The sequence below is a fragment of the Nannobrachium achirus genome (assembly GCF_963921795.1).
Source record: "Nannobrachium achirus genome assembly, chromosome: 16".
NCBI classification, from domain to species: domain Eukaryota; kingdom Metazoa; phylum Chordata; class Actinopteri; order Myctophiformes; family Myctophidae; genus Nannobrachium; species Nannobrachium achirus.
Genome location: NC_137823.1, coordinates 29,826,898 through 29,853,672, shown reverse-complemented (window position 1 = coordinate 29,853,672; position 26,775 = coordinate 29,826,898). Strand labels below are relative to the sequence as shown.

Genomic DNA, 26,775 nt, shown 5'->3' with positions numbered 1-26,775 from the left:
TCCTCAAGGCAGTCAATATTTGTGGCTGACCATTCATGAAATGAGTGATTCATGAAATGAGTTATTTCATGAATAACTGATGAGTGAAAAATGTACCGCTAGCGTCTCCCACCAAAGTTAAAGAGCTATGGCTTCAGAACTAGCTCTGCGGAGAGGGTCATCGCAGACAAAAATAAAATACTGTGTGTGTGGCGTGTAGTCTGGTTTATCTGAGCCCACGGCGACCAGAGGTCATTCATGGGAACGTAATATTCAGAGCAGCGTTAAGGTGCATTCAAATTACAGTCTGTTGTTCACTCACAGCATGAAAACAGCATGAATATATTTGGTTTATCACCAATAGCAGCGATTTTTGAATGGCTGGAAAATGTGGTAATGTCTGCCATAGGCAGATGAAGATTATGGAGGTCTGTGATCCAAAACACTGGTTCTCAACATGGGGTCTGGGGACCACCAATGGTCTTTGAGGGGGTTCCAAGGGGTCCATATCTAAATTACAGTTGGTTAAGAAACTAATTGGACCCTTATAGGTCTGTAACTAGGAGACTGGAGAGCGTGCAAAAAAAAACTTCCCGAATGAACAGTGATCCATTTGGTTTCTGCAAAGTTAAATGAACAGTGAGGCTTTTACAGTGTAGATTGGGGTCAAGTATAACCACATGTGGTCTAATGTATTGTACATCAAACTAGGGGTAGGAGACCACAATTCTTTGTCCATTTCTAGACTGAGGAGATGCTGGTGAAAGAGAAAGTAGGCGTTTCAGAGAACAGTAGTTATAGGGTTAGTTACAGTCGCAGCCTGGCTTAACTCCCCATGTTCGGCAGTGCCTCATTGTTCCCCTGGGTACATAAATCTAATGTCTATTATACCACCCTAATTAGTCCCCCCAGGAATCCGCGGAGAAAAATGCTTTATTCCGCGGAGAACAATCCTGATTCTGCGGAATTCTGTGGTGAACAATTCTTGATTCCGCGGACATTAATAAACAACCTAAAATGACCAGTTATCAAGCTAAAAATGATATAGTTCTAATAATCAAGTAAAACCCTTCATGAAATAGCTACAATTAATTGTAATTAGTGGTTAGAATAATCAAATAATCATTTTTGAGAATAAAAATCTAATATTAAATCTATTATTTTTTTAATTGTTATTGTTTTTAATAATTACTTTCTGTTGCAAAGACTATATTGTCATGCAAATTAACCAATGCCCATAGTAACCACATTTTAGAGGATAGCCTACCTACTACCTAGTATGGGTGTAATATTTATTTATTCTCTTCTGTATTAGCATTGTTATTGCCAGGACCATTATAGAGGCAGAGAGGAACTATAGATCAGGACACAGTTTCTGTCAGGAACGAATGTGGGACCGGACCAATACAGCGTCAGTGCAACTAGCAGGAGGAAGCTAAGCTATTCCCCAGGCTCTGTATGAAGTGGCCACTTGCCAGACCATGTACACATTGTTTTATAATAGTAGTAATGACTACTCCCGCCGCTCTGCTGCCACTCGCGACCGCTATTCCGCGGACGTCAGAAAAGTCCGCGAACGGCCGAGAAATCCGCGGGTGGTCGCGAATTCCGCGAAAAATTCTGCGATCGCGGAATCGCGGATTCCTGGGGGGACTACCTAATGCCATGAACGCATTAAAAGAACACAGCACATTTTTACTACGTCCATAGGGGTTGTACTTAAGTGACTATTGACTAGCGGTCCAGGTGCATACCACGCATTACTCTGATGCCTGACAGCGTGTCGTGGGTTCGAATCCCGTTCTCGACGACCTTTGCTGCATGTCACTCCCCATCTCCTGTCTGTCTAATGTCCTATCAATAAAGGCATAAAGGCCCAAATAGATGATAAGATGATAAAGACTTGGGCTGTGTTCAGCTCAGACATTTACCTGCATGACAAATCGGAGGGGATTTCAAGGTGCTGATGGAAACAACAGCCTTTCTTTTTCCTGGGCTGACGCTAAATAAATAGTAGACATAGTTGTTGCATCAATTAAAAGAAAGATTTAAATCCAGTTCAAAATCTCTGCTGATGAGGTAACTAACAGGTGGGAGAATCGAGCTCTCAGCAGCCCACTTTGGAGACACAAAGCAAGTAGACAAAAATGCTACGTGCCATCGTGAGCATTAGTGTGGAGTCTGCGGACCGATACAGTAGAGAGAACGTTGAACAAGTGTTCCTTTAACATCAGCGCCTCCCTCTAATGTTTGCTAGTCACCTATAATGCACGTCATTAAAGCACAGATCATTAGAACCCAGCAATTACCTGCGTAGTCTCTATTGGCCTAGTCGAACAACAGGCTCATTTAACGCATTGCATGAGGCAGTAGACAGAATCCCCTTGAGTTCAATTAAGGCGCTGAACGAGTGTCTCTCACAGGTAACATGAGTGGTCTACTGGAGAGGCAGCGGCTCTCTGGAGAGGGGTCTCCACAGGTGTCTACCACTCACTCTCATTGGCTCTAATAACTCTGACCTTTGTCAATGTCAAGGCAACAAGCATCATCGTGACTGGCTCCCCGCGGAGCACAGTGGGAAACCACTCAGCGAAAATACAGGAAAATGACTGCATTTCGAGTGGTTTTAAAGTTCAGTTCTATGATAATTGGCCCGCCGACACACACTGACCGTGTCAGACGTTCGCGTCAACCATTGACGGCTGTAGCCACACTGGAGGCATCAACTATAGGGACGTCAAAACCTGCTGACGTAGTGCGCTCGGGTGGAGTAGTCCTCCCGGTGGGGGCTCCTCACTGGCAGGTGAGTCAGTAGGATACAGTGCTGTGTTCTACCTGTAAAGCACGTATACGGCGCCTGCTGTCGGAAAAATATATATGAATAGCGTCTGCACTTGTGTACCTTTCAAAGTAGCATATTTGATAGGCATTATGCACTGGAGTATGCCCTGGCCACACAAATAGCCGCGGATCATAGATTATAGTATGCCCACCAAAAACGTCTAGAACACACCACTGGTAGGATACAACAGCAGTGACAACACAGAAATGTGTGTGGAGAGGACATAATTGGCATAATGACTAAATTGGGGAGAAAAGGGGGGTAATAATAATTGTCTACTCTAGATGTATAAATAAATGAAAAACCTGCTTACAAATGGCACAGACCATCCAAAATGAGATGGAGCCAGGCAGAGATGTGAATAGGCGGACTTGTGCGATGCATATCAATGGTGATTTTTAGTGCCATGTTCCTAAAGGATATAACTGTATTGAAGGAAATCGACTTTCAAATATTCTAGATTCATAACACATAACATGAAAAATATTCGTTAGGAAAATGACTGCCTCTTGTCAGATGAAACTTACCGTATATGTTGCATGTCATTTGGAAATCAAGTCAAATCAAGTCAATCAAGAGTCTGGAGGAGATCTGCTATTTCAGTTACTAGTCGTAAAACAAAGTACCGTACTTAGGGCTTACAGCAAGTGGTTAGTAATACCGTACACCTTCTGTTTTGTACCCAGTAAAGTCATAATTTCACAACAGGTGTCAACAAATCCTATGCTGTGACTTCATCATAATATGAGCAGGAAAAACTGGTCCCACTCCAACAGATATCAGCGAATCTCAGTGACACACACACACACACACACACACACACACACACACACACACACACACACACACACACACACACACACACACACACACACACACACACACACACACACACACACACACACACACACACACACACACACACACACACACACACACACACACACACACACACACACACACCCACCCACCCACCCAGTTGAAAACGTCCTTTCACTGAGGACTCTTGTAAAACGCTGTGAACCTAACTGCCTTCCTTCCACCTAACACCTGAGGCTACCATGCAGGCCTCTTGTGCTCAATAGTGCCAGTGCGTGTGTGTGTGTGTGTGTGCGCGCGCGTCCGTGTGCATGTGTCCAAGCATGCATGTTAACTGTCGGGTCACTATGAGTGCAAGTCTAAGTCTCCCCCCCCCCCCCCCCACACACACACACACACACACACACTAGTCTTTCCAGGATGTGGGGCCGCTAAAGTGTGTGTTCTTTGCTAACCAGGAACCTGGCAGATTTTAACAAGAGCTCTGCTACTGTAGGTCCCCCATTCACAGGGCGCACAGAGGACAATAACGACTTGTCCACTCCAAGGATGTTGCGTGCCAGGGACTTCCCAGTGGCTAAGTGTTTTACAGAGAATGGCACTTTTAGAGCCTAAGCAAGTCTTTGGTTTGTATCCGCTAACAACGTGCAACCTTACTACCTGTTTTTCAAAGTAAACTTTTCATCAGTACATCGACACCTATCCTCTTCCACTAATAAAAGTGGAAGGAAATGCAATGTAACATGTTTTAAATAAGACAGAACTATTGATATCCATGGTTACAATCCCAACCATTTTCTTGAAGTCTAAAGGTCAATTTAGGAGCTAGAGACTTGCTGAAAGAAAGTCCAGGTGATACATTGAAGCCAGGGCTTGCATATGGCTAACCAACGTGTAGCTTGTCTCATTATCTTTAGCATGCCTGTAAGCTGAATACTTACTGTATTGAAGAACATGGAAGACATTTATTAATAGTTGATAGTGTTCTATTAACTGTCTTAAAGAATGGACTTTTTGGAGTTTTTGGACTGGATTTTTTGGGCTGATGCAAACTCCACTTTTAGAGCCGAATGGAAATAAATTCCTAAGTTCGGCTGTTCGGTGCTGCCGAAATGGTGTGACTTCCCGAACTAATTTCGGAACTCAGTTGTGTTTTCTCATTCATTCAGCCCAGCTTCAAGTAGGCCTACTTGTGCACAAGTTGCAAGTTGGCACCTCGACAGAGTGCAGTTCTAGTTTATAATACTCGGTTGCAAGCCGGTGTCTAACTCAGGCTTATTAATAATACTAGAGAATGATGTACATGTATGCAGTGTAATTACAAACTAGGGCCATGGAACAGTACAACATCTCTCTTTACGTCTCTCTCGTCTGAGGAAGACGTAGAGAGAGACCACATGTACAACTGATTACCAGTTATACGTCGTCTCTGACCGTCTCTGTGATACTCATTGTATGTACTGTATGTACTGTATGTACCCGTGTCCATTCTTCTGTGATATTTCTGTGGTACTCAATTCATCATTAATACGTACAGTACAATTCATACAATACAATACCATCAACAACACCAAGAACAACAATAGTGGACCGTTGTGTCTGAAATAAAGTTTATCATCAATACAGTAGGTATATTTAAGAGTGCCTGGAGGGGAGTTTGCACTAGGAATACTAATTTTCAAAAAGAAAATTGTTTCAGGACAACGTGAAAAATATTGGGGAATTGGGGTCCTTGGCCTGCTGGCAGTGTTTACAAGAAAATATTATTCTGATTGGCCCAAACACACACACGCACGCACGCACACACGCACGCACGCACGCACGCACGCACGCACATACGCACGCACGCACGCACGCACGCCTGGTGGAGACTAATGAGCTTTGGTTACACACACATGCATGTGTTTACATGCTGCCAGCCAAAGGCATGAATAGAAAACAGATACTGTACATGTGCACAAGTAACCCACCAACACACATACACACACACACACGTGCGCATTGGAGGCCAACAAGTACACTCACAAAGAGTAGGGCATAGACTTGTTGCTAGTGGCTAGGGTGTGTGTGTGTGTGTGTGTGTGTGTGCGTGTGCATGTGCATGTGCGTGTGTCTGTGTGTGCACGCGTTTGCGTACAGCTCTGCTGCTGTTATTGCTAACAAACATCGCTGAACATCAATCACCTCTCACCCTAGGGAGTGACACACTACGGCAAGGCAACTTATACACACGGGTGTTTTTTATTAGTCTGATGGGTGATTTGACAGACTGTGCGCTTTATGACAGGAGCGGCCATATGGGAAAATTCACCTTATCCATCAAATGAAACAAGGACAACTAAATCTGTGCTTTAGGTCTGACTTGTCGTTTGTTTAATGTTGTAGTTCTCAAAGACCCAGGGGTCCATGAAGGGGTTCCAGGGGGTCCCCAGCAAAATTATTGTACAATGCATCAAACATCAGCTTAACAACTTTAACCCATACTTTGGCTAATTGAAATCTTGAAAATCTTTTGAAAGTTTTGAATAATTTTGAAATATTTTAGACACAAATCTTTGGGCAGACAATATTTTCTGATGGGGGTCCGCAGCAAATTACATATTCATTTCTGGGTCCTTTACATGATAAAGTTTGAGAACCACTGGTTTAATTCAAGTCTTAAAAAGTACCTTAACGGTTTCATTCTTCTACCCATTTAATCAGGGTCTAATTTAGTCCGGGGACACCACGTGGACTCAGTTAATTAACTTGTGCAATTAGAACAGCATACTGTTAAGTCCTGGGCCTTAATTTAACTAAGACAGAATTTTATAGTGTATCAGAGAAAGCAGACTAGGTTCCATGCACTGTTTAGAACAATAGCCTAAAATTATTAAGCACTAATATACTTCGACTGAGGTAGGGGTCTGTACTTGGTCCTTTCCTGTTTTCCCCCTCTACACCAAATGTCTTTGGCAAAAATGGTTGGGAGACAGACACAGGCAAATTATGTTAAACATTGGTTTGTGTCAATTAAGTGTATGATAGTTGCGACCGCAGGGAGCAGTTAGTGTGAAAACTTGCAGCAGTTGTGTCACGCTATTACTCTACACTGTTACTCTTGCCTGTCACACTGTAATGCTTGCCTGTAACGGCACTCAGTTTCACTGCAGCCGTGCACTGTCTCACTGATTGACAGGGCACTGCAACTAGTCTCTGTGTGTGTGTGTGTGTGTGTGTTGCCAGATTTACACTCACTATTTTTTTTTTGTCTGTTGTTTCCCAGCGCCCTGCGGTCGCTTCTCGCCCCTAAGGCGTCTTACTTGTTGTGATACATACATATTGTACTCTGTCTGCTACTGGCGTGGAGGCTACCAAATACCAATGCTGTTATACTTCCCCCAAAGAGAATTAAAATGAATTGTGGCCCTTCATACAGATCTTATTGAAATGTTAACAGTGTCAATAACAAAGCAGTGTATTATCTTTGCTTAATGCAATGTAAATGTCTACTAAAAGGGAGAGAGTAAAAAACAATTACATTTTCAATGCGACACGTTGTGAGCTTGCAGATCAGCTATAGCCTTCACTATTTGGATTCATCGTACAACAAGTAAGAGGTTTTAAAGGGTAAATCAACTCAAACTCATTGCACTGTTATAAGATCACAGTGACATTCCTCTTCACACCTCTTAAATATAAATATAAATAAACAATGGCGTGGTCAGAATAGTCAACTTGACAACTAGTCAACTAGTCAAGTTTTTTGGGGTTTTTCATAACCCCTTAGATATATTGCCAAATACATGTAAGAATAAATCCATATTATGAATTCAGGAGGAAAACACTGTTATCTGTAAGCCACATTTTATACCTGCACATGATCAGAACCATCTAGCAGACAATGCTCTATCTATGCCATGAAATACAGCTTGACTACTTACAGTATATGTAGGTCTTCACTGAGACTGGTTGACTAACTGTTCAGACAACCCACGGACTGGTTGACTTGCACATCTCTCGTATAAACATTACAAACTCAGTGACAGTCCAGCGTACTACGACTTGTCGACTTCAATCTCTGGTGCCAGCCAGACAAATCGGCTCTGCTGACAACCTGAGTGGAAGTTGACTTTGCAGACTCACATGTTTTAAGAGTTTTGAGTTTTCACATTTTCAAAGCCTTTAAAGATAGATGGCCGTGGGGATACAGTTACAGTGTGTGCATTATACGCCTGACTCTGGAGCCAGCTATACACTACTACTCGATAACCACTGAACCAGAAAAGCAGTGGGAGACGGACAAGAACAGCACACTCTGCCAATATTATGTACTGTATTTCACGCTAACACAGCCTATTTTAATTGAATTGAAAGAGACATAAATAGTGAGCGAGAGAGAGAAAGTAAGTCATTAACAAACAAGAGGGTAGATAGATAGAAAGACGGGCCGTCAAACTCACTAGAACAGTGGTTCTCAAAAAGTGGATTCCAGGGACTTTGTGGGTTCCTTTATAGAGGTTTAAATTGACCTATACAAGTCTGTAACTCTAACAATGTACAAATGGTTCCATTTGTACACTGTCAGAGTTGAGGGAAGACCTTGACATGTAACAGTTTGAGAAACACTGCACTAGAACATCGACTAGGATCAATATGCACTGTATTTCACAGTAACACAGCCTATCTTAATTGAATTGAGGAGAGACAGAGAGACAGAAACAGTGAGTGAGAGAGAAACTAACAAACAAGAGGGTAGACAGATGGGAAAGACGGGCCGTCGAACTCACTAGAACGTCGACTAAAGATCTGCAGCAGGTACGTACCGGTGGACTTCCATCTTGGAGGCCAGCACACATCTCTGACTGAGGAGGAACGCGGAGGCTTTGGACTGAGGAGCAGAAGGCTGGATCTGCATGGTCTCCTACACACCACCACCACCTCTTCCCCCTGCCGCTGCCTCCCAGCGGGGACCCCCTCCTCCCCTCCCCTCCCCTCCTCTATACTGTTCCAATATCTCTCTCTCTCTGTATCCCACTCCCGTCGCCTCTCCAAAACCTCACCTCTCCACTTCTTCTTCTCTGCTAAACCTCTCTCCCCCCCACCACCACCGCCGCCACCTCCCCAGCGTGTCCTTTTCCTCTCCTCTCGACTTCCCTCCTTCTCGGCTCTCGGGTTCCTCTCGTTCGCTCGGCGGCCGCGGCGGTGATCCCTCCCCCGTTCTCTCGCTCTCTCCAGCAGCCAGCCTGCCTTGTGATGATGATCCACCCCGCTCCTCTCCTCGACACCCACCCTCCACACACACACACACAAACCCGGCCTGCCAAAAAAAAAAGGAGAACACAAAAAGAAAACAAAAAAAAAACAGGGCGATTCCTTCCTTATCCACACATGCAGACTCAGCAAGTTGGCCGAGGCGCGAGTGAGCCGTTCAGCGATAAGTCAGTCAGCGGAGGTTTTCCATGGCAACGGCATCAGCCATCCAAACCCACGGCTCCGAAAAAGAAAAAAAAATGGCAAGGGTATCCTGGCAACAGGCTTTCCTCCTCACTCTCTCTCTCTCTCTCCCTCTCTCCTCTCTTATACTCCAGTGCGGCTTCGCCAGCTCCACACTCTCCGTGGTGAGAAGGGGTTTGTCAGGGAGAGGGGGGGGGGGGGGGGGGGTAGTATCGCCTACAGCTTCGATGCAGCTCAGCACAGAAGAGGTGCGTGCAGGCACGTGCACACAGAGACATCAGAGGGGGGCGTGAGCCCCTGCCCTTTTATCTGCCTGTAAAAAGCGCCCTCTCCAGACCATGAATGCAGTTTTTGGAGCTGTGTGGAACACAAGCTCCCTATACGTGGCCGTGTGTGTGGGTCTCCGTCCGTCCGTGTCTGTAGCCTATGTAGCCTAAACTTCGGCACGCTACTAGTCCGCACCATTTACGCCACCCCCGCAATATATACATCAAAACGTGCGGCTCGGCCGGGAATGGTGTGCTAGTAACTTTCGTTCCGATCCGCCTTACAATGGCGACATAATCGGCAAAAAACGACGCTGAATTGTCCCCATTGACTTATAATGGGACAATGCAAGACATCACATTCAAGTATTTTTCTCTCGCAAAGCATAGGAGCTACAGTTTCAAACCTCGGAGAGGAGATTCATAATGATTTTAAGAATGAATCCAAAAATAATTACATCACTCGGCCTCATGGTGGCGCTATAACGGCCCACTTTGCGTTTTGCCCCGTAACTCTTGAACCGTAGATCGGAAAATTAAAATTCTTTTTTCCCTGGATTCCTTGGGTCAAGACGCATCTCCCCACATAGACCACGCCCATTTGCGCCATGATAGATTTTCCGCCATCTTGAATTTTCTCCAAAACACACTTTTTGCTCCTTTTCCTACATATTTTCTTCAAATGTCACAAAAATCGGTACACATGATCCTGGGTGACCAGAGAGGTGCTGTTGAGTCTAGCCTGCCCTGAGCATCAACTGCAACACACACACACACACACACACACACACACACACACACACACACACACACACACACACACACACACACACACACACACACACACACACACACACACACACACACACACACACACACACACACACACACACAGCTCCACTTCGAACAGAGGTTCGATTTTTACTATGGTGAAAGAAATGCAAACGCCCCTCTTTCCATGCCATACCCGAACTTGAACGCAGCATCATATGTTGAAAGAATTGCCCTCTCTGTGTAGAAATCAACCATCGACTACGACGCATTGTGAGCTTGGAGGTCGGCTATTTTCACCAAAATGCCCTTTTAGAGATTTCAGCCCCTGCCTCTCCAACATTCTCTGCACGTCCCTGGGTACTCTCATCTGCCCACCCTGTGACTTTTCTCTCTCTCTCTCTCTCCCAGGTCTCTCAGCTGTTTCTCTCTCCCACCTTGTGTCTCTCTGTTGATCTTTCCCGCATTCATCTGCCCATGACTCCTATCTTGCTACGCCTCCCCAACCTTTCATCTGGGTGACATTCCCTCACGCTCTCTCCCTCTCTCTCCCTCTCACTATCTTCTCTGTTTCACACCTCCCCCCCTCTACACAGACAAGAGAAGACAGACCCACCCCACTCATCTCTCCGGTTCTCTAAAATTAGATGTTAATAACTCTTAGGGAGGTGATTTACAGCCCAAATTAGAATTAGCCGTGTTTGGTGGGGGAAATGGAATAAGGATTAGTCTAGAATCTCCCCGCATCTCTTGACACGCACAGGCACCCTCCGGCGCGTGCATGTACACACACCGATTTGACAGTGGGGATTCTCCCGAGTTCCGTATGGAGGGTTTCCGATTGTTTACAGGAATAACAACACAGATTTGCAGTCACTGAGTGTAGCCCATTTACCAGCATTGCATCAGGAGCTCTTTCTGTGTGTGTGCATGCATCACATGCAGCAGAACTGAATCCCCCTTTCTGGCTCCAAGTCTTGTCACTGCAACGGCAGCATTTACTGCATTTCACTGGAACTGCACCGCTGTGTGAAAATGCCAGTCAAAAACATGCAGTGCACGTAATAAAGACTAATACATTGCAGTAGATGTTTGTAACAGACATCCACATCACTGAGTCATTATTATCATCACGTCAAAAGTAATCACTTTTTTGTTGTATGTATTGTGTATATTGCTTCTCCGAGGTGTTGCGCTCACTAGCTAAGCCAGGCATTCTGAGAAAACCTCAAGTACTAACTTGGGTAACATGTCCTTAGGTCAAACACCCTTTTGTCCGACCACCAAAACCTAACCTTGACCTCAGTAAAACTATGCCTAAACCTAACCCTAACCTCAGTAAACGTGACGCGGGTGATTAGCTAACGTGCCGACCCTGGTGAGTAGCTAACCTGCCGACGGTGTTCGAACCAACAGGAATTCGACCTATGGGGCAGTCCCCCTGACTTGAGCTTGTTTCAATTCTGGGAGATTCAAGTGTGCATGCACATACAGTACAAACTGGAGATCTGCACACTGACTGGGTTTGGGCTTCACGTGCACTTGTTTGCAATTGTGGTGTAAAAAGTACTCACATTTTTAAAAAGTAAAAGTATCAATACTGCAATATAGAAATACTCTGTTACAAGTTAAAGTCCAGAATTCAAAATGTACTTGAGTAAAAGTATGAGATCTACAATCTCACAAATCCGCTATGTTCAAACAGCCAAGGAATAGGGCTAAAGTGGTTTATGTATGTTTTTTAATATTATAATTTATATCTGCAGAGTAACTAGTAACTAAAGGTTTCAAATAATTGTAGTGGAGTAAAAGTACAATATTTGGACCCGAGACGTAGTGGATCAGTAGAAGTAAAAGTAAAGGAAAAGGAAATTGGATATACTCAAGTAAAGTACAGATACCTCAAAACTGTACAGTACTTAAGTAAATCTACTATGACAAATGTGCACACACAGTCACACACACAAAGACAAAATACAGGGCTGCGAGGGAAGGCTGTACCAGAACAAGAGGTCAGTACGAGCAGGGCTTGAGGGAGAGGAGAGATGTGACGGATAAACCCCTCTAACACAACACATCCACTGACATTTGCACAAAATGTACCCACATGGTACCAGCTGATACCAGTTTGACTAAAAAGATAAATGTAATCCATCTATTATATCAAGGATGAATTGATTTCATATTTCAACAAGCCCAGCATTTCCTCTGCAGTGTGTTCTTGCAGTGATACATGGGGCGGGTCATTTCATTTCAATGTTCCACCTCCTCAGGGGTCTTCAACAGGGGGTCCTCAGAGTTACTACAGGGGGTCCACCAAATCTTTGTTTGATAGAAACCTTTTTTTCTCCTTTTTTATATTAACCACTTGAACCCCAACGTCCATATTCTGGGAACTTTAGCCAAAAATAGACAATCTATGAGCTTGTAGATCGGCTATTTTCGGCAAAGAGGTTTGGTGTAGAGGGGAAAAAGAACAGACTAAGTACGGAGTGAAAGGTCAAGTTTATTAAGTGTTGACGGTTCAAGTGGTTAAAACACAAATTGACATGAATCCAAAATACACTGATGATTGTGCTGTCAAACGATGAAACTATATGGAATCTACGAAAAGGTTGTGGGGGTCCCTGCTTCATCTCTCTCTCAGCTAAGGGGTCCTTGGTCTGAAAACATTGAAGACCCCTGCACTACCTTTTGTGTGGAACGGCCGAACGGGTGGCGTAGATGTAAAGTTCCTGCCCACCACTACAGAGGTTGTGGGTGCTAATCCACAGCGGTGCATCCGGCTTGGTCGGGCGTCAATACGAACACAACTGGCCCGTGTTTCGGGGGTGGGAAGCGCTGCGGGGAGGGTGATATTCGTCACTGCACGTACTCCTACTAGGCTGGGAGCCTGGGGCAGCACATGTCAGCAGGGAGTGTTGGGCGGGAGGAGTAGGACAGAGGCTCTACGTCTTCCCGGTGGGGGCTCCTCACTGGCAGGTGAGTCGGTAGGATACGACAGCAATGACAACACAAAAATGCGTGTGGGAAGGGATCAGTAATTTGCATAACTAATTTGGGGAGAAAAGCGGGTAAAGAAATAATTGGCCACTCTAAATCTATGAGGAAAAAGTAGTCTACTTACAGAGAACCACAAAATAAAATATGCATTCATTAATGCAAGTGCCCAAATATTTGTTTATTTGGGTTAAATGATCCCAGCTAAATGGACTTTCATTGTCCTTCAGAATTGTCTTGCATTATCGCACATTCATTCATATCCATTTTCATGAATGCTGCTGAATGAACGCAGGGGGAAGTGCCGATTGGTCCCTTGGGGCGGCAACAGTAATTATGAACCAAAGCCAAAGATGACATTTGAAAAAGCCTGGGACGGGCCATTAATGTGTGGCCCAGATAAGAGGTTGGGATGGGAGAAAGGCCTGCAATGAGAGCCGTTTGTCACACTGTGGCAGAACACTCAGTCTGAACACTCTGCACACTCATCAAGCTGTTAGAATCAATTAGAGAGAGAGAGAGAAGCACACACAGACACACAGACAGAAGAGCAAGAGAGGTATAGCAGATGAAACACCTGCAACAGGCTTCTGTCTCTCAACGGCACATATGGTGCGAAGGAGGGGTGGTGCAAAGGAGAGAGAGAGAGAGTGTGAGAGACAGAGAGAGAGAGAGAGAGAGAGAGAGACACACACACAGACAGACAGACAGACAGACAGACAGACAGACAGACAGACAGACAGACAGACAGACAGACAGACAGACAGACAGACAGACAGATTTTGACTTCTTAGTGTATTAGTGAAAACAGATACATGTGTTAATCAATTTTATTGTTGATGTACTGTAGATGGAATGGGACATCAAACTACTGTGTGTATTTATGAGGAATGGTCGAATGGAAAAAATCAAGCCCTGTTTAAAGTCAAAATCTTGATTTGAACAAGAGGCAGGCCTAGTGTATAAGTTCTCTTTTATAAATACACTCTGTTTAACATAGTCACAGAGACCATCTGGTGGTGGCTTGTGGGTAATTTGGATACTGTTCAGATGCGCTATAACGCATGCAAAACTCCACGATTGGCTATTTTACCACATCATCCAATAAAGTATTGGATGTATTTTGTATGCCGAGAAAAGGTGAAAGGAAGGTAGTTCGAAAGGTGAACACAGAGAGAGAGAGAGAGAGAGAGAGAGAGAGAGAGAGAGAGAGAGACTCCTCCCCAGGAGTTTGATGCCATTTCTGTTTGAGGTCGCCACAGGAGGCTGTGAGGCACAGGTGGCTCAAATGCCATGCACACTCGCTCGTGCACTGCACACACACACACACACACACACACACACACACACACACACACACACACACACACACACACACACACACACACACACACACACACACACACACACACACACACACACACACACACACACACACACACACACACACACACACACAGCACATATTTAATAAAAGATATGACACTGCAAATCATGGGCTAACAAATTCACCTACTGTAGAATAGAAGAGCCTTGTAATGGAACACATGAATAGCATCTCTCTCCCTCCCTCCCTCCCACACACAGTAAAGCAGGGAGAATGGATGGGGGTGATAAGCCCACCATCAGTATGCTTGACTGATTCAGGTATCAACCGCTACTGGCTGCAGGTAGGCCATTGTGCATGCATGAACACACACACACACACACACGCGCACACACACGCACACACACACACACGCACGCACACACACACACACACACACACACACAGAGCAGAAAACGTAAAGCACAATTTCAAACATTCACAACACATCCGTTTTCAGCTAAATGTGAGGGCATAATATTAATGCTTCCCAAATCGACTGGCAAATCAATGAAATATGCTACAGAGTAGAGTCAGTTGCTAGTTTCAGGACATCATTTTTCAGTCACCTTACAAACACTTGAGAAATCTGTCAAACAACGTCAATCAAACCACTTTGTTTACGAGGCAAAATAAGAACAACGTCTCATTCCTGACCGTTTTCAAAAGCCACAGATGTAAGCTGGGGTCTCAGTCCTCTAAACAGGTATGAGTCACACCACCACTGACTTTGACCCAAGCCCCCAGGACCGGAGGATTATTGAAGCTGCCGAGTCCTGCTGGCCGAATCTCGTATTGCAAGACATCTGCGCAGACATGGTTTTCACGTTGTTAAAACGTTTAGCGAGCCACAAACCTATATCCATTCATTTGTCAAACATCTTCTGAAAAACGTGTCATGCTCATGGCTGCTAGCACAGCTAACCTAGCATCACCAGAATTTCTACCTCGGAGGTAGGCGCAGCTAGTAAATCATACTTCCTAAAGCGGGATTTCAAAATAAGACTCATACTGATTAGTTTTAACGTTAAAGTTAAAATACATATTGGGTGCATATTTGCTGATAATGATGTAAAAAAAAAGTTTAACAATGTCCGATATATGGTCCAAAACCAACATAATTGTTCATGAGCACTGCCTACTGTATAGGCTACTACCTTGACAATCAGACAAACGCTGGTAAATTTAAACTACAACCGGAACTATAAATCTACTGGTTAGATTTGGCAGGTCGCCAGCTGCCGTTCAAACGGTCCATTCTAAAAGCCACTTCGACTGCTAAGAAATTAGATTGCCCTGTGAAATACGGAATCCAATAGCCAACGTTCAAAGGCCACGGAAATCCTCAGTGTTTTCATGCCCTGATAGTGAGACAGGCTGATAATAAGACAATAAGTATACCCATTGGGCAGACTGCTGATGTGTCGACTGCTGGCGTCAGGGCCGTGCAGACAGCACTGAGGGGGCAGGTGCTCAAACCTCACAAAAGGGCACTTCAGATTTTTGTACACTGAACTTAGCATGCTTGCTGGCTGTCTCAAATAAAGTTGTTTTTTGTTGCTGCAAACAAGGTTAAAGGGCCTACACCATGCTTTTAAAACTATATTTTGTGTATAAATATATGCTCAAAATTGAGTCTTAGACAGGTTTTAACCCTCAACAAACACTCTGACCATTCTTTTTGTTTGTTCTAGCTCTACTATAATGAGGCTCTCCAGCTGCAATACCAAAACGGCCTCTGTTTGCTCAGGGGCGCATCTAGTGGGGTTTTTCCAGAAAAAAGTTTTTTTGAAAAAAAAGAAGTTTTTTGAAAAAAAAATAGTTTTTGAAAAAAAAAGTGTTTTGAAAAAGTGTTTTGAAAAAAAAAAAATTAGAAAAAAAAAAGTTTTTTGAAAAAAAAAGTTTTTTTTTGAAAAAAAAAAAGTTTTGAAAAAAACAGTCAAAACAGTCAATTTTTTTTTGACTGAAAAAAAAAAAAACGGGAAACGCGTGTGACGTCACATGCGTCAACTCTCAGAACAGCACTGTTCTGAGAACCTGTGGAAAGCTTTTCATCTCTGTCTTCCCAAAACCAGAGAAAGACACAATGTACAGAAATAGGACTTTGTGAGGATAGAAGGTGCCAGTGGGACCCCAAAAAAAGGTTTTAAAATAGAAAAAGTGAAAATTCATGGTGTAGGTCCTTTAACGAGGTGGGAGGGCACTTGACATCTCTGTCTGCATCAGGTGAAACTATAAAACTGACTGAAGGCAGCCAGCTCATTTAAATTATAATTAATATAAAAATAACTAGATCATTACCCCTCTCCTCACCCTTCCCTAATAGTCGGGGAGCCACAGGCCCAAAAGCTCAAAGAAAATGGTTGAACCTGTGACGTCATGACATACTTTTTATTTTTGTTTTTTATATTCATTTGGTCATTAGGGTACACAGAATGAGAGGCCTGCTCTGCCGGAAACATTGCGAGAAAAGGTTATGGCCATTTGTATATTTACTGTCCCATCGGCTTCACTCTACAGGAAAAGAAAAATATTTAAAAAAAGAAAATATCTGCTTTAAGTAGCATGTGAGGGGTCAAACTAGGGGTTCTTCATGATTCTGAATCCATTGCATGCATTTGTTTTGCATGAAAAACATTCCTTGGGCTAAAAACGGCCCTACAAAAGTGTGAAAAGTGATGAGTCATCACCTTTTTTTGGTTGAGTCATCACTTTTCAGGTGCCCATCCTCCAAAGCTTTAATCGTGACACCAGTGTTCTGTGATTAATAGTCTACTGCCTTTAAGGGCGGATTCACACTGCAATCCGTTTGATTAGAACTGATTCTGAAAACGGTTGCTGGTTCACGCTGGCCAGCATTCACATTGGCAGACCTTCTGGCCTCCCTGGAGATCACTAGCACTATACAGCCCGGTCCTATAGGTGGCGGTATGCACATAGTGTCATCAACTATGCGACATTGCTGATGGTGGTCGCCAATAAATTCAGGCACGAAAGCTGGTGTAACAATTCAATGACGCGCGACAGCGCAGTGTGGTTACCAGTGTTGCGGTCTTGGGTCGAGCGACGTTCCCTGATCTACAAGCTCACAATGCCTCGCATCCGCGACGCTTTGTGAGCTTGTAGATCTGCTATTTTCCAGGGGCAGAAACGTGCAGAATGATGAGCCAGTAATAAACGTGCAGAATGATGAGCGAGTATCTGTGTCAGACCTCAGACGTCCAGCGTAGCACACGTTATTATTTTTATTATTTAATATATATAATCAACGTAGCCTACAATTGAAACGCTTTCATAAGCCACAGTGTGGCTTAATATTCACATTAATGGCACGTCAAGCAGGCATAGCAGTGCCAAGGAATCTATAACATCGAAACAAAAGTCAGGGATATAGGTTATTTTCGGTTTGTTTTCATGGTTTAACTTGTAGGCTAGTGCTTTCTCTTTCTGCTTTTCTTTCCAGACGGGCGACAGCAGGAGTATAGCTGCTACGCATCATGCACACGCATGCATGCACGCACGCACCAATCTCTTTCCCCCCCGCTGTAAATCTGATCCTAGAGCAGCATTATCATCTCACAGTTACAGCCATACTTCATGTCGCTGCCTCGCGGCTAATAACGGACCTGAATCTGATCCTAGGTCAGCCTAAACAGCACAGCAGTGACAGCACACAACTACACGCATTGATTGATTGATTGCTTGCTTTACGGTTTGCATAAAAAGCAAAAAGTACACACACGTCTCACACACACAGTACGGGTCCTCTCGGGTTAAACACATGATGATTACAGACCCGTGTTCCGAATGTTTTAACGGAGCGGTGGTTCTGGCCGTTCCGTCTCACTTTCACCCTGCCCTGCGCTCAGTGCGCTGGTGCGAGACAATAAATAACTGTTCGCCAATTGTTACTTCTCTCAATTGGAAGTACATGACACCAGTCCAGCGCACCGCAGTAGTAGGCTAACTGGTGATATAAAAAAATAATTTTAGAAGACAGCCCTACAAGCAAGCAATCTCTCTGTGAGACGAAGTCGCTGATCCCATGGCCATGTCGACAACTGTTACCCAGTGTTTATTTGTGCCGACGCCTGACTCGTCGACATTATATGAGGTCACGTTCAACATCAATACCGGTTTTGAGGACGGTTGCTTCACACTGCTGCTCACCGGTCTCGAGGTCGCACAATGCAGTCTCGAGACTACCTCTTGAGGTGGTTTCGAGGCTATCCGTTTCTAAGGAAAACCGCAAGCTTCACACTGTCAAAACCGGTCTAAACATCTGCCAAGTAGCCTCGAGACCTGTCCCAAGACCGCAGTGTGAATCCGCCCTCAGTGTCCCTTTAACCTGCTGTCCATGGAGGAGACACTAATTCACTGTCACCCTTATTTATGCTTTAATCAAATTGCACAAGGGCTGAGCTGAGTGAGCTCTATGATAGTACAGTATTTTAAAATGACAGCATGGTATCCATTAAAATACCAGCCATTTACTGTGGAGGGTCTGTCTGTATTTCAGGAGCTAATCTCAAAAACTACGGGACTAATGAGCACCAGATTTCTGTGCATGTTGCCCGTAGGGCTACAGAAGCACCTCCACTCATTTCCTTTTTGAAATATTTAACTATTTATATTTGAGCGGCGCTAATCGCGCCTACATCTGACTTTGTGTGTAGTCCCTATGTATGAGTGTCCGTATGAGCACGGAACACACACACACATGTATGGAGATAACTAACATCACGGACAGAAAGGCCCATACAGGTGCGATTTCTTTTTAATAAAGCAAGCCATCGGGCTGAAACTTTGCCCAAATTTGGACATACATTATAGATACAGTATGTCATAGATGTCTGCCATCATAGATGACGGTGATAGACAATAAGCAGAAAGCATTAAGGTGGATCATCATAGTATAACCACCGAATGGAACTGGATGTCAGTTGTCAAGGAGAAATATGAGTCCAATCCAAGGTGACGAGTAGATGTTCGGTTTATTCAGAGACAATAGCAACAAGTCCATTTAAAACAGCATAAAGCAACTCAAGTATAAAACCTTCTCTGCCCTCAGCCTTGTGCTTCGGTACAGAGCTCCTTCTCCCCAGCCCCGGCCTGGGTATCTTACTGTCTCTTTTCAAGTCATACGGTCAGCTATATAGACTAGCCCTTACCCGTTCAAAGATATGAGCTCCGAAATGATGTGCAGTGTGTGGATTATGGGATGTGCACTGTGCACACAGTATATGAGGGATGGAAAGTAACTTTAACTGGTGCTTGCATGCTAATATGTAGGAGCATCAATGTAAGAAATACCTGTTCCATTTAACGGCTACAGAGATACTGTGTACCGATCTGCATGATTTTGGACAACATCTGTAACAGGGCCAGAAGCCCCCCCCCCCCCCCCCGCCCGCCCGCCCGCCTGCCCGCCTGCACACACCACACTCCCCCCCCCCCCCCCCCCCGTGTGTGTGTGGGTTTGTGTGTGATTGTGCATGGCCTGAACAACAGCGCCCCTCCCTTAACATGTGTGGTCACAAAAGGTACTGTAGGCTAAATAGATATAGATACACCATAAAAATGCTATTATACAGCATACGATTTGTGAAAGTGACAAACGGGCTTCACAGTTATGTCAGGTGTGTTCATATGCTGATAGTGATGCGATTTCAGATCAATTGCTCCAGCCACCGAGGAGAAACGCTGGGACAGACAGACACTCACTCACTCACTCACTCAGTCAGACATTCGCAAAATTATAGTATAGATGGATAGGCCAGGCCAGCCTGTTGCAGCTGCTAGTCCTAACAGCATAACTAAACAAGGCACAGGTTAGGGACTGTATATTAACAGCTCGATAAGAATAGACACTTCAGGAAGTTTGAACTCAAAGCAGCTGTCAGGACACAGCTGATCAAATCAATGGATCCTCGGGAAGCCTGAAGTCTGATATTCACATGGCTGTATGACAAGACAGTCATATAGCAGCAACATTTTTGTTCATTTCATAATGTTTTACAACATACTTCATAATTTCCATGACACAGTCAGCAGGAGATATAAGATCTGTATGATATTTAGCGTAGTTTACTGCCTCCAGACCCCTCGAATCTTCCCTTTCTTTCTTCTATTACCTGCTAATACTGTGCACCCCATGAATCTTTGGGAACTGTATGACAGTATGAAAAAACGTATATCACAAAAACCATAAACCGCGCTGAGTACAGACCCAGCCTGTACTCACACATTTGTTTGTTTGTGCGTGTGAGTGTGCGTGCGTGTGATGACATAATCGGCCGCACTCAGCAGTCCTTTTCCCCTGCAGCGGGCAAAAGGGTCACAGCTGAGCACAGATAGACTATACAGACAGGAAGAACAAGAGAAGCAATAAGAGATGGAAGACAGATGGGGGTGGGGGGGTGAAGGTAGTAAGAGAGAGAGCCAGATGGAAGGAAGGAGAAAAGGATACAAAGAGGAAGAGAGGGGATGGGCAAGCGGGAATGTGTCAAAGAATGTCACAGACAAGTTGCAATGTGACATAGCTCTTTTAACACATTTCTTTATTCCCTGTAATTGTACATACATTTCTTAGTTTTTACTTGCTTTGGCAATGTAAACGTATATTTCCGCATGCCGATGAAGCTCCTTTGAATTCAACTGAGAGATGTAAATGTATGTTTTCGCATGCCAATAAAAGCTCCTTTGAATTCAACTGAATTGAATTGAGAGAGAGAGAGAGAGAGAGAGAGAGAGAGAGAGAGAGAGAGAGAGAGAGAGAGAGATGGTGACTTGTTTTCACAGAGACGGAGCAGTTAATATTGCCACTCTACGCTGTCAGGCCGTTTTCCAAGATGAACGACAGTGACTGAAGTATGGAGTCATTAACAGCAGGACGTCATGAGAGAAAGAGAGAGAGAGAGAGAGAAAAAGAGAGAGAGAGAGAGAGTGTGTGTGAAATGTAATAAATGGAACTGACCTACTCCTGTGTCTCATTGCTGCCTCGTTGGCAGCAACACACGTCTGAATGCAGAGTGAAAAACAACAACCTGATTGTCCTTTCATATTTCCCACAGGACTGTCTGAGGGCAGACTCAGATGTATGCATTGCAGGTATTCTTACACAAGAGCGCGTGTCAGACCTGAAGAAGGCCATGTCGGATGTTCTCTGAACTAGGGATGGGACGATAAGCGATATTATCGCTTATCGTGATAAAAAACACGACAATCGTATCGTGGAGATTTAATTTATCGTGTTATTGTCCTCCGTCATGCACTGGAATCAGTTCACCTTTTATTTGCCGAGCTGCATATCCGGTACCATTTAAAATCTCTATTGGTAAAAGGTACTTATAATATACCTACTTGATACAGTCTTTTTCTCACTCTATCAAATGTCTTAGCCAAAAAATAGCCGATCTACAAGCTCACAATGCGTTGCGAGCTTGTAGATCGGCTATTTTTTGGCAAATCATGTTCCGCCCAAGGATAATGATTTTTTATTATCGCGATAATGTCGTAAATCGTGATTTCTTTTGTCACAATAATCATAATATGAAATGTTCATATCGTCCCATCCCTACTCTGAACCTGGGCTGATGTCGGCTAGGGTGGGTTTTACCAGGACATTTGTCATATCTTGTTTGTTTCAAAACTAATGAAAGAATAGATGTGGCTTTTCTCCCCGTGGAGCCATATAGGGTAGAGGCAGAGAAGGTACAAATCAATAAATAAATAAAACTCAATTCAGTGCACCGACCGACCGCGCTATGGGACGCCACGTCCTGCGACTCATTAATCATTATTAATACGATCGATCAGGGAGCCCCCTGCTGGCTCAAGCAGACAGCACTCCAACCGTGTACTGTAGGCTAGACATGTAAACTTTATCAAATCACTTTGGGTTTCAGTGGTGGAAAAAGTACACACACAATTTACTTAAGTCTGGGATCCAAAAGTATGAAAGTGATGGCATCAAAATGTACCTAAAGTACAAAGTGTTTGCAAATAGCCGATCTAAAAGCTCACAACGCGTCGCAGAGCTTGTAGATCGGCTATTTTCAAACAGCCTAGGTATAAAATCGGGCTTAAAGGGTTAATGTATTTTTTATAATATAATAATTTAGACCTGCAAAGTAACTACCATAGTACTAGAAGTTTTCAAATAATTGCAGTGGAGTAAAAGTACAATATTTGGATCCGAGATGTAGTGGAGAGTAGAAATAAAAGTATTGGAAATTGGAAATACTCAGTAAAGTATAAACACCTCAAAATTGTACTTAACTACATTACTTAAGTAAATGTACTTAGTTAATTTACACCACTGATTGCATCACACTGGGTTCACAATCACATTGGCATATTATCTTCCCAAATCTCTGATGATCTCTCTTCTCTATTCCATTGAATAAATAGGGAAATGCTCCTTTGATCAAATGGAATAAAATAAGAGGAATTACAGACTGTACTGTCTACATGCAACACAGTTTTGTTAAGTCTTAGATTATACAGGCGAATCAAGGAAAATAAACTACAGACTGTGCCAGGGAACGCTTAAAATGTTCAAGTGAAGTTCAGTGTTCATGTCTTACTTTGTAAACACAATGCATTTATTGATGCATGGAAACAAACTAGTACACAATAATGTTTTAAGCCGCAAAGCCTCGGCCTTTAAAATAAATGCCACCGTAATGCATCACTGTCACTGACTGATATGAAGTCACCAGTGGTGTAAAGTAACCAAGTACATTTACTTAAGTACTGTACTTAGGTATTTTGAGGTATTTGTACTTTACTTGAGTATTTACAATACTTTCACTTCTACTCCACTACATCTCGGATCCAAATATTGTACTTTTACTCCACTACAATTATAATAAGTTACTAGTTACTTTGCTGATGTAAATTATAATATTATAAAACATACATAAACTTTAGCCCTATTTTATACCTTGGCTATTTGAAAATAGCCGATCTACAAGCTCACAACGCGTCGCATCGCGACGTGTTGTGAGCCTTAGATCTGCTATTTTGGTACTTTAAGTACATTTTTGATGCCAATACTTTCGTACTTTTACTCAAGTACATTTTGAATTCTGGACTTTTACTTGTAATGGAGTACATCTATAGTGCAGTATTGATACTTTTACTTAAGTACAAAATGTGAGTACTTTTTTCACCTCTGGATGAGATGACACATGGGAGAGCACAGAAGTGTGAAAGTCAACCGTATGAGCAAAAGAAAAGGAAGTAGTTCTGACAAGTGACGTGTTATAGCTACTGGTTATACTGTTACAGAAATGAAGACAGATTTCTACAAAGACAGTCCCTACCCTACTTCAGCTGCTGTATAATTCCACATCCATAATAAGAATAAACACTGTGTTCTTACCAAACCAATAAAAAACAGTATTGTGTATTAAAAAGGAAGTGTACGATTCAAGTTGATCAATTGTCACTTCGAGTCCACATAATCACATTGTCTAACATCTCAACCACAGTCTGCTTAACGGAGTCGCCTCTCCATTCAAGGACATTTATCACACAGACAACATGACGACACAGTGCTAGAATCTCTCTCTCTCTCTCTGGGACAAGAGAATATCTTTGTGGTGTTGTCACTGGTCCCTCAACACTTCCACTATGGACAATGATGTCATTGTTGCTGGGCAAACTCCAGTGTGCAGAATGACAGACAGACAGACAGACAGACGGACGGACGGACGGACGGACGGACGGACGGACGGACGGACGCAAGGTCTTCACTGAAACAGACAATGGTAGGAGACATCAAACAGAACCAAAGGCCTACACACACACACACACACACACACACACACACACACACACACACACACACACACACACACACACACACACACACACACACACACACACACACACACACACACACACACACACACACACACACACACACACACACACACACAAAGGTTCAATTAATTTGAAAATGTTCCAACACGAGAATTAGACAAATCGTGGAATCCCCCTGCCTGCCGCTCCACTGATTTTGATCCCACAAGCCACGACTCCAACCCAATATGAATGATTCCATTTGACTGAATGCATTATTAAAAACGATGAGTCACTTCCAATACAACACCAGTGTCTCTGTTTTGGTAACAATACATCATTCAGTTGGAACAGTTGAGACAGGTTTACTCAACACATGTTGCTATAAACAGATGTGTTGATAGGAAGCACAACTAACTAGCACACAAGACAAGGCGACTTTTAACTTGGACACTCTTTAACTTATCTAAAACAAGTTAACATGTAATTATAACAAAATAAATTGAAATATCATCGCATGTACATTATACATGCAGTATCAATAACAAATGTACACAGACATGGCATGAAACAGTCATTTTACATACACTCATATTAATTCAATAAGAAAACATCCAGCATAAAATTTATCAAAATTACCCTACCCTACACGACTTGACAAGGACAATGCTGATAAAACTGCTAACTCTTCACACACAAACCCTCCCTCCACACAAACAATGCAAACCTTTGCCATAACCCATGGGAATGAGTCAGCTTTTTTTATGTGTCTACTGTAACTGTGTGCAGTAAAGCCATCAATAACTACAGGCTAGAAGCCCCGGATCTGGAGGCAATGGGGGAGAAAAGTGCAGTGTCACTTTGCGGGCAGGAGAAATCCTATCCCCCAACTGAACTAAATAAAATAACTCCCTCATGACTGGACTCTGAAGAGCTTAATGGCCATCACAGCTCTATGAATACAGAAAGAAAAAAAATCACCACAGTGAGAGCCACTTTTTACACAAGGGCTTCTAATAATGAACTGACTGAATGGGGGGGATTAAAAGCTAAAGCTGATTTTCCTTTCTGAGAGGACAAACCAGAAAAAGGCAGATGAACCAACAGTCACACAAACGTAGACAGATATTCAGGCATTTCAGACAGATGGACAGGAGTCAAAAACATACTCTACAACCCTTGGTCCCATGCTGGTTTCCTCACTGATCCTTGTATTGTACAGCAGGTCCCACAGAACCCGGCGTTCGGCGGCGAAACACCCCAAATCACCAAACGGCTTTACGACCCAGAAACTTACGAGTCACGAGTCATCTTGGCGGCGGCGGTATAGCGTGGTGGGAATCCAGCAACCTATACCTAAAGCTAAATGACTGTCTCTTCTTCTAGAAAGGTTTTTATTAATATCTGTACCCACAGTACGGCACAGTCTGTCTGACAACAGTTAAGTAATGGACGAATGGCTGCTGACTTGAATGGCAAAGTGAAGCAGAAGCGTTCGTTTAGGGACAGGCGGGCGGCAGTGGAGGGTGGAGGGGGGGTGGTGGGGGGTAGCACCTACCCACAAGGCCTGCTGGAAGACCCCCCCTCCCTCTGTCCCAACACCACACTGGAGCCAGGGCTAAAAGTAGAAGAACTACGGTGGGAGAATGGGGCTGCGGCTGAGGTCGTGGGGGGTAGGTGGGTGGGGGCAAGCCGGCCTGAAGAATGCCCCAACCCAAAAGGCCCCCCCACTATGCAAAAAATAGACATGCTGACCTAGAACCATCATCGACCTAGGTTATATGGAGCACAAGCACAATATCATTTTTCAGTCAAAATACAGATGTTGATAATGGGGTAACAGGAAAAGCCGACCTAAAACAAAGTCGACCCAAACTCGTTTCCCAACGGGACTGTGGCCTTAAGCTAGATGTGCAGAATAGACAAAAATCGAATCTTTGCGATGGGGGTCCGTGGCCAAATACATATCATTATGGGGGTCCTTGACATGACAAAGTTTTGAAAAACAATGATAGCAACGTAAGCTTTTTTCAGGAAAACTGTTAGGATTTAGAAGACATTTTTAGAATGTACCTATCAGTGGTTAGGGACCCCAAAAATGAGTTTTTGGCCGCGGACCCCCATCTCAAAATATTTGGTTTCAAGGATGGACCCCTATCACAAAATATTTTGTTCCAGGGACCCCCAGAAGCAAAGATTAGATTTCGGTCTATTCTGCATCTAGCTTAAGGCCACAAATCCGTTGGGAAACGAGTTTGGGTCAACTTTGTTTTAGGTCGACCTTTCATGTATTCGATAATGGATCATCAATGAATCACTTTATCACTGAAACGGTCATTTGTGGTTGTCATTTTCTTGAGCACAAAAGGTGCAATTTCCGGTGACAAACATTGAACTACATTAGTGAGAATGAAGGCTAGTTGAGCTCCACATATACAGCTCCATCTATACTATAATTTTGCGAATGTCTGTCTGTCTGTCTGTCT

At 43.6% G+C, this 26,775-nt stretch overlaps 1 protein-coding gene across 1 annotated transcript in view; it reads right to left on the bottom strand.

Moving 5' to 3' along the window:
* enah (ENAH actin regulator) overlaps positions 1-8,537 on the bottom strand; it is a gene marked incomplete at its 5' end in the record, with an annotated part of 124,565 nt that extends 116,028 nt beyond the window's left edge. Inside the window, one exon of the mRNA XM_080745324.1 lies at positions 8,446-8,537. Within this exon, the coding sequence (XP_080601450.1) occupies positions 8,446-8,537 (92 nt within the window). The remainder of the gene's footprint in view (positions 1-8,445) is intronic.
* Between the last annotated feature and the right edge of the window lie 18,238 nt (positions 8,538-26,775).